Below are 16,798 nucleotides of genomic sequence, written 5' to 3'. Positions count from 1 at the left end.
ACAGCACCCCCACCCCCACGGAACTTTCATCATTTGGGAAAACAAAAAGTGAAAGCTAATGTAAAATGTATCTTAATGATAACTAGCTACCTGAAGATTAATGATAACTAGCCACCTGAAGATGAACCTGTCAGTTCGAAACCAGTAGTGGCACTATTTAAGTAAATAAATAACATTGTTAAAAGTACTTGTTGCTGTTATCTGTAAGAGTCAGTTTACATTTTGTACCCAGCCACAGGCTCAGAATGTCAGGTTTTAACAAAGTATCATTTTAAATTTCAGATTTTTAATTTGTGTCAGCCTAAAATTATTGAATTGCTTGAGGCATGTCAGTTATATCAAAATGACAGTTTTAGAATTTTGTCCTGCTTTGGATAAATTTGGATAAATTTCTTTCACGAGTTACAAAAAAGACCTAAATGATAATATGACAGAAAATGTGTAGGAGTGAAGTGAGTATGTTTAGCTGAAGAACATAACACATGGAAAAATGTGGAATATAACAGCTGTTAATGTCAGGTAGCAGCTGGTAATGTGGTGGTGGTGGTGGTGGTGGTGGTGGTGGTGATGATTAAAAATAGTGAGAAACACTTCTGCTGCCCTGGATGCTTAAGCCAAAATGCAATACAAAATCTATCCCAGGTACATTTTGTTCTTTAATTCTCTGATGTCCAGTGGCAACAGCAGACACTGATAGTGTGACCTATGTACATTAGGTGGTAGGACAAGAATATCTTTTATGTTCCCATATAACACTGTAAAGAACCAACATTTGAACCAGTTGGACAAAATGAATTGTTCGATATCACTTCTAAATTTGAGGTTGGGATACCTTTTTAGTTGTAAAATACATGATACATGGTTTTTTGTGGAAGCACTTGATACATTTAAGCACTTCCAACCATTATGTTTTTCTTATTTGTTTGAAATTAATGGAAACCTTTTCGGAAGTTGCAACTCATAAACGTAAAATCGTAGAAAGACTGCCATCCTATCAATTTCATCTTATAATGAAAGGGAATGATTGGAAAAATAGTTTTGAAGATAAATCCTTTCATAAAATAATGTCATTTTCGATCAGTTTATTTGTTTGAAATGTAACACAAGTCGCATAAATCATGACATTTTGTTTAGGCTGTTTCTAAGAAGAGTTTATTATTCATTGTCTAAACAATATTTTTTATTTATGAGAATGTCATTGGTTCGACAAACACTTTTTTATGTAATGAAAAACCACTTACTTAAAAAATTAAATCTCTCAGACATGTTGTATTCTGGAAGCTTCTATTTTTAATTCTTGATTATTTAAAATACTTTATGTAACCATTTTTGCTCTTAGATTTTTCTGTTTACAAAACAAATAATTTTGTCTAAATTTTCACTGATAGGAAAACTGTATGTTGACATAATAAATAATTAATATGACAATGGAGGCGTCCAGAAATTCTGGTGAGCATATGTAGGTCACATACATTGCCAAATGCGTGCCAGAGTTCATTTCATACATTGATTGCACACAATACACTTTTCAGGGTGAGGTATTAAAGAAATGTCTCCAGTCATTTATCATGCAAATAATAAGTTCACTCTTTGTTTACATAGAGAACAGTTCAGTTTAGTAGTTCTTTAGAAGCAATTTGTAATTCAGTTATTTTGTATGTGTGTCTTTGGCTATGGAATTGTGCCAAAATGGGCTGTTGTAATAGTGTCTGTCTGGCAGCATGTTCTGGTAATGCAGTGTTTAACGCAATGCCTGTCTTTTGGATTTTGATTATTCTTATTATGAGAATGGAAGCCAGTGTTTTCTCAGATATGCTTGGGTTACTTTTGAACGTAATAAACATGAAAGTGAAAGATATGTTTTTTAATACATGCAAAAAACCTGTATCTTGAATAAGTTGATGACAGCAGAATAATTACCCCCTAGATTTGTTCAAAGTGATTTTCTATTTAATCTAAATCAAACTGCAATATTAGTAGCTACAGCTCTTGAGATGCATTCACTGACAAATTTGTCAATACAGCATTATGGAAAGGGTTTCATTTCACCACCTTTCCTTTTTTTTTTTTTAAATTCTGGTAAATTTTCTGGATGTCAGTAACTTTATACCATGGTATTTTGTCTGTCATCTGGCCATCTTCATATGTATGCAGTATACACATGATGATGGTCTGAAGGCTCTGTGCCTTATGTAATGATAGCAAGGTAGTTACATCTGACAGTTCTCCTGAAATTTCATAAAAGAAGTTCTTGTGAATGTGTCTACAAGAGACATATTTAACCAACCTGACATACTTGTGCTAAGGATTTACAGCCACCACAGAAAGGGTTTTATCAGAAGCAACAGCTGATGGATCCATGCCAATATTTTCAGGATTCCTTAGAAAATAGCCTTTTCCATGTTGGAATGACAAAAGCCATTACAAAATCAGAAGTATGCACACACATCTGCAGAAACACATCAGCAGTGATTCTAGTGTAGCTCAGAATCCCACAACAAAATGGCATTGTATAGTTAAGAGAAGCAAGAAGAGATTGTAGCAACAGTTACTGAACTCAGTCATTTTTTTGCAAAATCAGCATATGCATCAGAGAGCATCATGAGGATTTGAAAGAAAGATGAGAAGTGCCCTTGTAATGCTGTAAAGAACAATAGTAATCTCCTGTCCAACTAAGGAAATTTTGCCCAGATCCATGTAAAACCTTTCACTTGAATCACAGCTGCCATCAGCCAGGACCCAGATTCCTCCCACTACTGTGTGAGTTTGGAGAGAGGCTCTTGTGACTTTTGTATTACCAATAATGCAGTTTACAACTGACCCTTCTCCGTGTGGGACCTGGGTTCCAAAGTCATAACGGATAAAATACATAGTGTGAAAGGTTACGTATAGATTATACAGAAACATGACTGCAGTTACACAGTCAGATGATCAGAAAAAGAGGTTATAATTAAGAATGGAGTAAGACAAAGTTGAACCTTATCCCCCCTGTTATTCAGTCTAGACATAGATCAAACAGTAAAGGAAACTGTGGGCAAATTTTGAAAAGGAATTGAAGTCCAAGGATAAGAAGAAGCAATAATTGGAGGTTTGACGACGGCAGTGTAATTCTGTCTAACTTGCAAAAGGAGCAGATCAATTGAATATAATGGGTAACACCTTGAAGAGAGGGTGGAAGATGATTTACAACAAAAGTGAAACTGAGGTAATAGGGTGTACTCAAATTAAATCAGCTGTGGGTGAGAGACTTTGATTACAAAGTGAGACACTAAGAGAAGTACACCAGTTTTGCTCTTTGGGCAGCAAAATAATTGATGGTGGCAGAAGTAAAGAGGATATAAAATGCAGACTGACAATATCTATATTGCTCTGCAATGGAAGTCATGTTCATAATGTTTAGTTTACAGTATGATGTGTTATTCTTATGAAAAGCATTGCGACAAGACTTAGCAAGCAGAAACTGTGATGTTCTGCCTGTGCTTGAGTCCAATCACCCAAATGGTCTCATCTTACTCAAATTGTTCAATTGTTTATTTTATTGCCTATCTTCATCTTGAACTCCCACAGACCTTGATTTTTGCTATCATTTACCATTGCGTACCTTTCACTCTGCAGTGGAGAGGGCACTATTGTGAATCGATCTGGCAGATTGAAACTATGAACCAGATTGCATTTGAGTCCTGGTCCTGCATATAGTACTATTGTTTTTAAACCTGTGGCGAGCGCGTGGCGCCATACAGTGCCACCAATTTTGTTTTCGTTCACTAATTACGTCAGCACGCCGAGCACACAACAGTGGTGCTAGATACGCTTCGATTGTTTAGTCACTCGCCAAACTGCATTACTGCGCTGTCATTATACCCACCATAACAGCTGTGACTCACCTGTGGAGTGGATGACTGCACTGAGACGGCACTGCGTACCGCATGCGCTCGGTGATGTAAGTGCATGTAGCCGTACCACTGTCGAATGTTTTGATGATTAGAAGCTTTGTTTTACAACTCTTAGGGTGAATAATGATTTAGTTATCAACACTGCTTTGGTATTAGAATTATTTTATGTCCACACAAAGGGAAAGGACTAACGCCAGAAGAAATAGAGCGTCTTCTTCTGCAATCATCTGACGAAGATTACGCACATTTCTCTGACAGCGAAGAGGAAGCAGAAATAATTGAAACTGCAGGTAATTCCAGCGAATCTAAGCAGTCATGCGTTGACGGGAATGAAGTGAAAGGAATGCCACATGATGACTGCCATTTTTATATTGAAAAGGACCAAGAAACTTTGTGGATAAATAATCCATTAACACTACCAGGGAAACAAAAACGTAAGAATATAATAAAAGTCCTACCTGGCCCGAAATGCAATGGTAGAGAAGCTAAAACTGAAATTGAGAGTTTTCTCAAATTGTTTGATCCTGATAATTGATTATATCGTTGCAAACACAAACAAGTACATAAATAACAAGAGATCATCTGTGAATTAGTCAAGGGATAGAGATTGCAAAACTACTACTGCTTCTGAAATAATAGCTCTTTTAGGAGCACTGTTTCTCATTGCTGTACAAAAGGACAATGCACAAATGTATTAGAACTGTGGGCATCAAATGGAACTGCAATGATTATTCTGAGGGCAGCGTTTAGCTACAAGCGTGTTCTGTTCTTGCTCCGGTCACTCAGGTTTGACGATACTTCTACAAGAAAAGAACGACTAGCAACTGATAAACTTGCTGCCATCTGCAAACTCAACTCAGCATTTCTGTACAACTGTGGAAATAACTACAGTCCAGGGGAGTTCACATCCATAGACAAAACGCTTGTCTCATTTCGCGGATGTTGTGGTTTAGTTCACTACATGCCCAATAAACCCACTGAGTATGGGTTGAAGTTGTATGCATTGTGCGATAGCAAGACTTTTATACTTTTAATTTTGAAGTATACTGTGGCAGACAGAATCCTGGACCATATGTTGCATCTAACCAGCCAAAGGATATTGTGAAGAGATTGGTTGACCCAATCAGGGGAAATCACAGGAATGTAACTACAGACAGCTACTACAGTAGTTACCCTGTAGCCCAGCATCTTTTAGAAAATGGGCTAATGTTCATTGGAACATTGAAAAAGAACAAGAAGGAAATTCCTCTGGAACTTTTGCCCAACAGATCGCGAGAAATTGGAAATTGTCTTTTCGGATTTCAAGATGACTTCTGTCTTGTTTCGTGCCAAACAAAAAGGATCAATGCATAAAACTGCTGAAATCGACATCGCTACAGGCAAGTCTGTTGTAAATTTGGACTACAATGCAACAAAAAGTGGAGTCAATACTGTGGATTATACGTGTACATCCTACTCTACACAAAGGACCACAAGAAGATGGCCCTTAGCATTGTTTTTTCGTTACCTTGATATCGCTTGGATAAATTCCCAGGTCTTGTTTTTTGCAAACAAACCAAAGAAAAGATTCAGAAGAAGAACCTACCTAACAAACCTGGCCTAGGCTCTGATGGACTGCCGTTTGAAAGAAAGGGCTCAGCTCTCTACTCTACCATGACATATAAAGGATTTCTGTGACCTCATAAATCAGTTCCCACCAGTCACGATGAGACTGTAAAAATAATAAAACTACTGTGACTCGCAATATCTACAAAAGATTCGTTTGCAAGCAACATTGCCACAATGCTGTCACATGTAATGATTGCAGAACTTCTCTAGAGGAAGAAAGTGTGTGATTCTTGATATGTATTTACTGACTGCCTTATTCTTTATTATTACTACAAAGTTTTTATACATATTGCACATTTTTGTAAAACTTGCTTTAACAATAGTAAACAATAGAATCATATCTGTGGTTATAATTTATTTAGAATTTGTTATTAAAGTAGTGCTTAGGAAATATCCTGGAAATGTATGTCAGATATTCTGTAACAATTTTAATTTTCCCATGCACCTTGGATATATATGTATACATATCATATTAAAAGTTGCTGTTAAGAATGATGTTATAAACAATAAATAATTCCACCAAAAATTTTTTAAAAAAACTGCTTTTTTATGTATTTAAATGTAGGCGGCACTGAGTGCCCCACGCACCCACTGACTCAACAGTCTTAAGCGCGCCTGCCGCAGGGTTAATAAACACTTCCTTTCAAAATTCTTAACTCTATTTTCTATCATTTGCTTATTTTCTCTTGCTATTGGTGTCCATTTTTGTCATGTGCTCACCTCAATTTTCTTCCCTTTACTTGAAGATGATCTTCAGAGCTTTTCTGATATAGCTTGTAAAATTTTTATTGTTTATTTTCCTCTAGATCTGTTTGTCTGGTCAGTGGAGTACTTAATTCCCAAAGAGTGTCATTTCCTTGAACACTATACTCACTTTTATCATTTGAGGTGGCACCTAGTTGTGAAACTGAGTCTGAGTGGCACTTCGTTTATGGCTCTGTCTGCTGCCATTTAATTAATAGGTTTTTGCTATACCTCTTTTTAGTGGTCTGTGACCTTATATATTCAACAGTTCTCCTGTATTGCTGGGTCTAATTAGTGATAAGATTTCAGTTTGGTAAGACATCAAAACGTGTATGGTCAAAAGTATTAAGAACTGTGTTCTTTGTGTCATGGAACTAAGAGTCAGTGAATGTCACACATATAGCAACATGTATAATTTTTAACAAGATTTTTATGTATTGTTATTTTCTGTTTAATGACAGCAAGGTCCAAGACAGTATGCTGTGTTGCGCAAGACACTCCAATTAACAGTAGATAATGGCAGTGAAACATCACCGACTGATGTGAGCTATGTGCATAGCGTTTATGCACCTCTGAGTGTTCGTCTTGCACAACATCTTGTGAGACCATCAGGTTGGCGAGGCATTCAAGATGTGTTGGCCCTACTTCCAGGACCTACGTTAGAGGAAGGCAAAGGTTTGTTTACAGTTGATTTGAGGTTTCCTATTCCATTCTTTTTTTTTAGCAACCTTACAAGTAGAGTTTCCAATGATTTTTATGAGGCATGTGTACAATTAGCATGGTGTAGAAGCAGTTCTTTTTACTAGAGTCTTGGTTAACAGTCAATTGTTCGACAGGAACACAATCATGGGGTTTCAACCCCATCTTTGAGTCTGTAAAAATGACATGAATAATTAAAACTAATGTAGAAGAGAGAATACTGAACTAATGTAATATAGAGTGTATGAATGTTGATAAATGGCAAGATCTCAGACCATTGGTATACAGCAGAAGTAATCCCCTTTTCCCAAGAAAAGGAAACTTAATGACTATAAAAATTATTGTGGTTTTAGTCTTCTAAACACTGGCTAAAAACTATACTTGAAGACAATCAATAACCACATGAAGACTATCACAGAAGCCATTACTTCTGAAGAAAAAAATGGATTTATATTAGTTTGTTCTTCCACAGACAAGGGTTTGTGATTAAAAACATCATAGAACAACACAGAAAGCCATATGGCCTTTATTGACCTTGAGAAGGCTTTTACTGTGAGAGTCATGATAGCCTGTGGAAGATTGTCTGAATAGCTGTAACATCATAGTGAGAGAGAAATTGAGACGGGGGTAAAGTAGAAGCTTATGGAGATGAAAGGACAGTTGATTCCAAAACAAAGTAAAATTAAATATAGGAAGAGGAACTTAAAAAACATAAACAAAACGAATTGCACATAGTTTTTTTATGCCACCAGCAAATCTGCAAAAATGTGAGGACTTGCTTCAGGTTCAGGAAACCAAACAATAAACTTCATGAAACTAAAAAAGAAGAAAAATATGTTACTATGGAAAAAGTAATAATTAATGTAAAACAAGTCTGTTGAGAATGGAAACTCTGTGAAACCTTGTCTGCTGCCGGTTAACATTCAATACTGCTTTGCTCTGCACTGTATCCAGTTGTAGCTCCTCGGCATACTGTCTACAAGTTAATTGAGACATACTTTTCATGCCTGTTCTGCTCGTCAGTGACTGCCATCCTTGCATGATCCTTTGAGTGAAAATGTTTCCTGCAACATTGCACTGCAATTTCAACTGGACCAAGCAGGTCCATTAGAGTTTATATTAGCAGATGCGACAGGTCATTCCATTTGATTCATTCTTGCTTCCTGGAGGACAGTTTTTACAATATGGACATTGTGTGCTGGAGCAGTGTCACCTTGAAAGATTAACACATTGTCAAAATGTTGACTGTAGGAATGGAGAACAGCATGGAGAATTTTGTGTTGATGCTGCATAGCTCTCAAATTACCATCAATGGCCATGAGAGTCATCTGACACCTGTACGTGATACACTTAAAACATGACTGACTCTCCTCCCTACTGAAGCATGACTGAGACATAAACTGGTAGCTGGATGTTGCATCCCCATCTATCATAATATCAGGAATCATACAGATGGTGCACTCATTGTTGAAGAGAACCATATGTTTAGTATCTGTGGGTGATTCAGATTCCCTACCTGGTGTGGGGATCGATAGAGAGACCATGTCAGAGATAATGTGAGCTCCAGGCAACAGCTGTGTACCCGCATGGGGTGTCTATGCTTAGACACTCACCTAAACTGGACTTGTTAGGCATTAATACACCTCGTGATCTCTGATGTCAGTCATCACCAGACCCACCTGTTGCATTCCGCCAGTCTTCTCATTACCACCAGTGCGAGTAATCATGAACTGTGTTTCTACCTACAGGGTGTAGGATAGAAAAATACCCCATTGATCTAGATCTAGGTTCCATTCCAGGTGTTTTGTTGCCCACCTTCTTTGTGCTCCACATTACTTTGGGATTTGTACTGTTGTTGTACTGGATGCCTAGAGGCCAAATTGTTTGTGTGCAGATGCTTGCTTCTTGTCTGGGCCAACACAGCCCTTCGTGTTGCCTCCAAAAATGCAGTGTTCAATTCTTTTGCATGTTTCTCAGTTTTCTAAGAGCCATAATTTTTAGGTACAGCTCATCAGATGGTGGGATTTGTTCAGTCCATGTTTTACCTTTCACTTTCCATGTAAAACATCTTCGGTGAATTGAACTGTAATAAAGCTTTCCTCAAGTGGTTATCCATAACTGTAAATATTTGGAAAAAATCATTTTTTGTGTAAATATCTGTCCAATTTTATTTATAAATTGTATTCCTGTTGGCACAAAAAATGATTTTTTCCAAATATTACAGCTCTCTTCAAAGACTTGAGTGACATGCAAAAAAAAAGGGGGGGGGGGGAAGAAAGTGATGATATCCCAGTTAATGAAGACTTTTGCTGGATCTGTAAGACGTTGGACAGTTGATGATGAATAAGTTTTATTACTTGAATAAAAAGCAAAAGGCACTTCAAACACGACACAGAATAGGTTCCATTAACGATGGCAACAGAACAAAAAAAGTATGCAAAGGAATAAAAGATTGTTTCAGTTGGAAATGACAAAGGTATTAAAATATCAGGTGCACTAATAATATATTGTCCATCTGCAAACAGACATCACAAGATAATAAGCACAAGAAGCCCCCTTAAGTTACACTGTTAATCTTGTTCAAGACACATTTGATAATGATCTACAATTAGTGTACAACTATCTTTGGGAAGATCTTTTGTAAACAACTGATATTGTGACTTGATATAGGATACAAGAATAGAGCAATAATTTACCTTTTCACAAATGTAATGAAACTTTGTCTATGTGTTTGTTACTTTTGTAATGCCCATCTTCTGTCTCTCATTTTTTCTTTTTCTTTTTTTTTTCCTTAAACAATTGAAATGCACTATGATTGTCCACAAAGAGTAGGGTTGGTTGTTACATGTTGACGCTCAGCTCCTGCAAGAATGTTGGAAGTACATATTTCAGCAATTGTGTTGGACACTGCAACATAGTCCACTTCCTTTGTAGAACTGGCAACACATTTGTCCCTGCAAGATATCCAGGTTAACAAATCCACTAGCTCATGTGCTGATGTAACCCACTGTTGAATGATGACTGCCTGTATCTCCAGCAAAATAAGAATCTGAATACATGTGAGGTAAGCTATTTCATTAAAATATCTTCTTGTACATTGCCATTCAGAAAGGCAGTTTTCACATCAAATTGCTACATGTCCATATCGTAAACTCCAGCCAAAGTTAAATGCATAAGAATTGATTCCTACTTATCAGCAGGTTATAAAGTTTCTCCATAATATAATCTACATTTATACCTCGCTAGCAAAACCAGCGATAATTCAGAAATGGTAAATATGTATTGGTATGGGATGTACCTACTGAACTTTTTGGCCCCATTCTCTGTCCTCCTCCTCCTCCTCCTCCTCCTCCTCCTCCTCCTCCTACTCCTTTCTTTGTCCATTGCCCACATCTCTCTCCAGCTCCTCCCCCTCTCTCTCTCCAGCTCCTCCTCCTCCCATCTCCTCCTCCCCCTCTCTCTCTCCAGCTCCCCCTCTCTCTCTCCAGCTCCTCCTCCTCCCATCTCCTCCTCCCCCACAGCCTGTCTCTCTCCCCCACCGCCTGTCTCTCTCCCCCCCACCGCCTGTCTCTCTCCCCCCCCACCGCCTCTCTCTCTCCCCCCCACCGCCTGTCTCTCCCCCCCCACCGCCTGTCTCTCCCCCCCCCACCGCCTGTCTCTCCCCCCCCACCGCCTGTCTCTCTCCCCCCCCCACCGCCTGTCTCTCCCCCCCCCACCGCCTGTCTCTCCCCCCCCCCACCGCCTGTCTCTCTCCCCCCCCACCGCCTGTCTCTCTCCCCCCCCCCACCGCCTGTCTCTCTCCCCCCCCACCGCCTGTCTCTCTCTCTCTCCCCCCCCCACGCCTGTCTCTCTCCCCCCCCACGCCTGTCTCTCTCCCCCCCACGCCTGTCTCTCTCCCCCCCCACCGCCTGTCACTCTCCCCCCCCCCACCGCCTGTCTCTCTCCCCCCCCACCGCCTGTCTCTCTCTCCCCCCCCACCGCCTGTCTCTCTCCCCCCCCCCACCGCCTGTCTCTCTCCCCCCCACCGCCTGTCTCTCTCCCCCCCACCGCCTGTCTCTCTCCCCCCCCGCCTGTCTCTCTCCCCCCCCCCACCGCCTGTCTCTCCCCCCCCCCCCACCGCCTGTCTCTCTCCCCCCCCACCGCCTGTCTCTCTCCCCCCCCACCGCCTGTCTCTCTCCCCCCCACCGCCTGTCTCTCTCCCCCCCACCGCCTGTCTCTCTCCCCCCCCACCGCCTGTCTCTCCCCCCCCCCACCGCCTGTCTCTCTCCCCCCCCACCGCCTGTCTCTCTCCCCCCCCACCGCCTGTCTCTCCCCCCCCCACCGCCTGTCTCTCCCCCCCCCCCACCGCCTGTCTCTCTCCCCCCCCCACCGCCTGTCTCTCTCCCCCCCCACCGCCTGTCTCTCTCCCCCCCCACCGCCTCTCTCTCTCTCTCTCTCTCCCCCCCACGCCTGTCTCTCTCCCCCCCCACTGCCTGTCTCTCTCCCCCCCCCACCGCCTGTCTCTCTCCCCCCCACCGCCTGTCTCTCTCCCCCCCCACCGCCTGTCTCTCTCCCCCCCCCCACCGCCTGTCTCTCTCTCCCCCCCACCGCCTGTCTCTCTCCCCCCCCCGCCTGTCTCTCTCCCCCCCCCCCACCGCCTGTCTCTCTCCCCCCCCCACCGCCTGTCTCTCTCCCCCCCCCCCCACCGCCTGTCTCTCTCCCCCCCCACCGCCTGTCTCTCTCCCCCCCACCGCCTGTCTCTCTCCCCCCCCACCGCCTGTCTCTCCCCCCCCCCACCGCCTGTCTCTCCCCCCCCCAACCGCCTGTCTCTCTCCCCCCCCACCGCCTGTCTCCCCCCCCCCACCGCCCGTCTCTCTCTCCCCCCCCACCGCCCGTCTCTCTCTCCCCCCCCACCGCCCGTCTCTCTCTCCCCCCCCCACCGCCCGTCTCTCTCTCCCCCCCCCACCGCCCGTCTCTCTCCCCCCCCCCCCCCCACCGCCCGTCTCTCTCTCCCCCCCCACCGCCCGTCTCTCTCTCCCCCCCCACCGCCTGTCTCTCTCTCCCCCCCCACCGCCTGTCTCTCCCCCCCCACCGCCTGTCTCTCTCCCCCCCCACCGCCTGTCTCTCTCCCCCCCCACCGCCTGTCTCTCTCCCCCCCCACCGCCTGTCTCTCTCCCCCCCCACCGCCTGTCTCTCTCCCCCCCACCGCCTGTCTCTCTCCCCCCACCACCGCCTGTCTCTCTCCCCCCACCACCGCCTGTCTCTCTCCCCCCCCCACCGCCTGTCTCTCTCCCCCCCCCACCGCCTGTCTCTCTCCCCCCCCCACCGCCTGTCTCTCTCCCCCCCCCCCACCGCCTGTCTCTCTCCCCCCCTCACCGCCTGTCTGTCTCCCCCCCCCACCGCCTGTCTCTCTCCCCCCCCCCCCACCGCCTTTCTCTCTCCCCCCCCCCCCACCGCCTGTCTCTCTCCCCCCCCCACCGCCTGTCTCTCTCCTCCCCCACCGCCTGTCTGTCTCCTCCCCCCCCCCACCGCCTGTCTCTCTCATCCCCCCCCACACCGCCTGTCTCTCTCCTCCCCCCCCCACCGCCTGTCTCTCTCCTCCCCCCCCCACCTCCCCACCTCAGGCTCCCCTCTCGGCCCACCGCCCCACCTCAGGCTCCCCTCTCGGCCCACCGCCCCACCTCAGGCTCCCCTCTCGGCCCACCGCCCCACCTCAGGCTCCCCTCTCGGCCCACCGCCCCACCTCAGGCTCCCCTCTCGGCCCACCGCCCCACCTCAGGCTCCCCTCTCGGCCCACCGCCCCACCTCAGGCTCCCCTCTCGGCCCACCGCCCCACCTCAGGCTCCCCTCTCGGCCCACCGCCCCACCTCAGGCTCCCCTCTCGGCCCACCGCCCCACCTCTGGCTCCCCTCTCGGCCCACCGCCCCACCTCTGGCTCCCCTCTCGGCCCACCGCCCCACCTCTGGCTCCCCTCTCGGCCCACCGCCCCACCTCTGGCTCCCCTCTCGGCCCACCGCCCCACCTCTGGCTCCCCCCTCGGCCCACCGCCCCACCTCTGGCTCCCCCCTCGGCCCACCGCCCCACCTCTGGCTCCCCCCTCGGCCCACCGCCCCACCTCTGGCTCCCCCCTCGGCCCACCGCCCCACCTCTGGCTCCCCCCTCGGCCCACCGCCCCACCTCTGGCTCCCCCCTCGGCCCACCGCCCCACCTCTGGCTCCCCCTCGGCCCACCGCCCCACCTCTGGCTCCCCCCTCGGCCCACCGCCCCACCTCTGGCTCCCCCCTCGGCCCACCGCCCCACCTCTGGCTCCCCCCTCGGCCCACCGCCCCACCTCTGGCTCCCCCCTCGGCCCACCGCCCCACCTCTGGCTCCCCCCTCGTCCCACCGCCCCACCTCTCGGCTTCCCTGTATACCAAAACTACCTCATACAGTTCAATGATGTTTTCTTCTCAAACCATTTCCCATAAGGTATCTTTTTACAAGTAGAAGTATACAGTGAACAATTTGACATCACAGTCTGCTTTACCACTCTGCTCTGCTGTATATGGTGAACTTGTTTCATGGATGCTGCCAGTCTTCTTGAAATCATTAACAAACTGTGGCCCATTGTCATGTCTCTTAACTTTAAGTCTATTCCCTGTCTGTCTTTCCACCAACTGTTGAAATTTTAAGGATACAGAAGTAACAACACTTGACTTAACAAAATAAACTATATGTAGTACAATTATCTTTAAAAAACACAAATACTTGATTACATCTAATGACGTGTATTATATCTTTCCATGTACAGCAACATAAACAAATTATACAAGAGTACAAGTACAAGTTGGCAAATTTGATCTGAATCTCTTCCTACCCAGTTTACCATTCTGACATGTTTCACACTCAGCACAGTGTTTATGTCTATCCATTAGCTTTCTTAGTAGGTTGTGTGTGTTTGCAACCTGTGAATGGAATTTGGGGGGGGGGGGGGGTTGAGGATTAGACTGAGGACAGGCAGAGAAAAAGTGGGAGCAGGAGGGGGGACACATGGGAATGGTGGTTATAGGGAAAATTAACTGGGAGGAGATGGTAATGGTGAATGGGAACTGTGAGAGGGGCTGGGGGTGGGGGATAGAGAGTGGGATGCATATGTATGGGTGTGATGGAAGATATGAGTCAAACCAGGAAAACATTTGACACCAGATACAAATCATTCAGATTTTTCCACACCAACACAAACTAACCACCAGACACACACATGCAAATCTTAAGGGTAAGTAACATAAAACACCTTCTCAATCTGCTAGAAAAATATCACATTTTTAAGACCGTAACAGAAAAGAAACACCTGCTAAATGGTCAAACAAACCTAACAAACCATAAACTTTTTTAATTAATGGATATATATAGATGTATTATCACACCACTTCTGCCCCCCTATCCCCACCCCTACCACACTTAGTTCCCTCACAGTCAACACTGAAAACAAATGAATAAACATAAAAACTATGCTGAGTGTGAAATATGTGGAACTACAGTACTACTTCCTCTGAGGAGAAGTTTTACAAAAACAAGGTGAAATGGAAAAAAAACACTAATGCGGCATAAGAAAACGGTGGTCCAAAAAAGCAAAAAATTGACAAAAGTGATGTGCAACTACATTACTTTTGCCTCACCTTAAACTAACAACAAAGGAAAAAGCAAGGGTTTTTAGAATATGAAACAAGAGGCAAAGACACTGTAAGTAAATTGTACATCAATGTTATAAGAAAATACTGTTTGTAATCTGTAAATACCAATATTAGAGACATACTATAAATCCATATTTCCAGAATGACTACAGAAGATGCTTTATAAACAAAAGAGAAACCCGACTGGTGAAAAACACTCTTTAACTGGAGTAAGCTTTAGTCTGAAAAAACATTAATTATTTACACCTTTTGAGGAGGGGGAGGGACTTTGTTTTTGTACTGTACATTCAACTTGATTTTGTGTAACTCATTGTGCATTAAACAATATTAAATTGACACATCAAGTGCAGGCATTCTGTTTACAGGTGGGCCTCATGAGGGTTATCCAAAAGTAGTTCTCGTATTCTTCATTGGCGGCTGCACTTTTGCTGAGATATCAGCACTGCGGTTTCTTTCACAGCAAGAAGATTGTAAGTGATTACTTATCCTTTTTATAATTCCTATGATTGCAGTGATGTTTAATTGTACTGTATTATTTATTTCTTTATTTTAGCTATGGTGGAGTTTGTTGTAGCAACCACAAAACTTATAAATGGAAACAGTTTCTTGAAATGTTTGATGGAACCTCTGGGTCCAGAATCACCTCGATCTGCAAAATAACATCAGAAACAAGCCACGATATTGTTATTTGCTACCTATGGAAATGAATATTTTTTTTTAATTTGATAGTATTTCCTTACACACTATCAACTAAAATGTTGAAGTCTATATAAATATTTGTATGATAAAAAATAAATTCTGTTTTAAATGAGTAACAATTTTTTTTGTTTGAATGTTTACATAATAGATATTTAGCCTTCCGCTGCACCTTTGTTTACTGCAACTGTCTATTGTTTTACTGATTTTCCTGCAGCTTTCAGTGGTGACACGTCATTATCTGGCTTGTTATACTTACTCGCAGAGAGGCACAATTAAGACACTTACATAAAGCTTTCTGACACAGCCTCTGTTAGTGAAAGAGAAATACGCACACCACTTGGGATGCCAGAGATGGTGTTCATGTGTGCATGAGGTGTGTTTGCTTATGTGTATGAATGGTGTTTGTTTTTATTTTGCTGATGAAGGCTGTGGCCAAAAGATTTATGCAAGTGTCTTTTAATTGTGGCTGTCTGCAACTTAATGTGTCTTCATTATGGTAAGTGGCAATCTATCTTTTCGTACATTGTTGATATTCCTGCCTGGAGTTTCCATTGTTTGTTTCTGCATGTTTTCTTTGCTGCAGAAGGCTTTTGCCAATAGCTTTAATGTGTAACAGTCTTTTTGTTTTGCTTGTCTGCAACTCAAAAGGTCACCTTTACAGTGAGTAAACAATCTATCCTTTTCCTAATATTATAGATATGAAAAGTATTATTGCTGCTGACCATATAGATGTGATTTGAGCAGCAGACAAGCACTTTAATTTTTGTGGAAGAATCCAGATCGCATGGCTGTGAAGTAGTTGGAGTTGTCGAGTACATCATGTGGGGTGGTAGTATTGATAAGTAGTTGGTCCAGCTTTCTTTTGACCACATTTTGGTGGTGAACATTCAAGTGGACAGGAATCTCTTTAGTAGTCCTTGACATGTAGAATGCCGCACAATGTTTACAGCTAAGTTGATAAACCACATGGCTGCTTCTATAGGTGGCCCTGCCTTTGATAGAGTAGGAGATGCCCATGACAGTACTGTACTAGGTGTCAGTTGGAAGCCGTGTGGGACAGGTGTTGCATCTAGCTCTATTATAGTGATAATATTTTGAAAGGGAAAGTTGCTACTCACCATTTAATGGAGATGCTGAGTCGCAGATAAGCACAACAAAACAACTGTCACAAATAATAGCTTTCAGCCAGTAAGGCCTCAATTGCTTGAGACTGCAGTTGTCTGTGCGAGTTGCTTTTGGGTGAGGGGTGTGTGTGTGTGTGTGTGTGTGTGTGTGTGTGTTTTGTCTAATCTTGACGAAGGCCTCACTGGCTGAAAGCTATTATTTGCGACAGTCTTTCTATTGTGCCTATCTGTGAATCAGCATCTGTGGGTCCGGGAGTTAGAATAGGCCCGAGGTATTCCTGCCTGTCTTAAGAGGGGACTTTGGAGTCACACACATTTTGGCCTTTATGATGGTCCCCTGTAGGGTTTGATATGCATTTTTCAAAATTTTCCTGAAGAG

At 43.9% G+C, this 16,798-nt stretch overlaps 1 protein-coding gene across 1 annotated transcript in view; it reads left to right on the top strand.

Moving 5' to 3' along the window:
* LOC124711862 (vacuolar protein sorting-associated protein 33A) overlaps positions 1–15,414 on the top strand; it is a 118,811-nt gene extending 103,397 nt beyond the window's left edge. The window contains exons 10-12 of the mRNA XM_047242099.1: positions 6,707–6,920; positions 14,962–15,066; positions 15,150–15,414. Of these exons, the coding sequence (XP_047098055.1) occupies positions 6,707–6,920; positions 14,962–15,066; positions 15,150–15,256 (426 nt within the window). The 3' untranslated portion in view covers positions 15,257–15,414. The remainder of the gene's footprint in view (positions 1–6,706; positions 6,921–14,961; positions 15,067–15,149) is intronic.
* Positions 15,415–16,798: the final 1,384 nt, after the last annotated feature.

The sequence above is a fragment of the Schistocerca piceifrons genome, chromosome 8 (genome assembly GCF_021461385.2).
Source record: "Schistocerca piceifrons isolate TAMUIC-IGC-003096 chromosome 8, iqSchPice1.1, whole genome shotgun sequence".
In the NCBI taxonomy this organism is placed as follows: Eukaryota; Metazoa; Arthropoda; class Insecta; order Orthoptera; family Acrididae; genus Schistocerca; species Schistocerca piceifrons.
The sequence above is the reverse complement of the archived record's forward strand: the minus strand, read 5'-3'. Positions and strand labels throughout refer to the sequence as shown.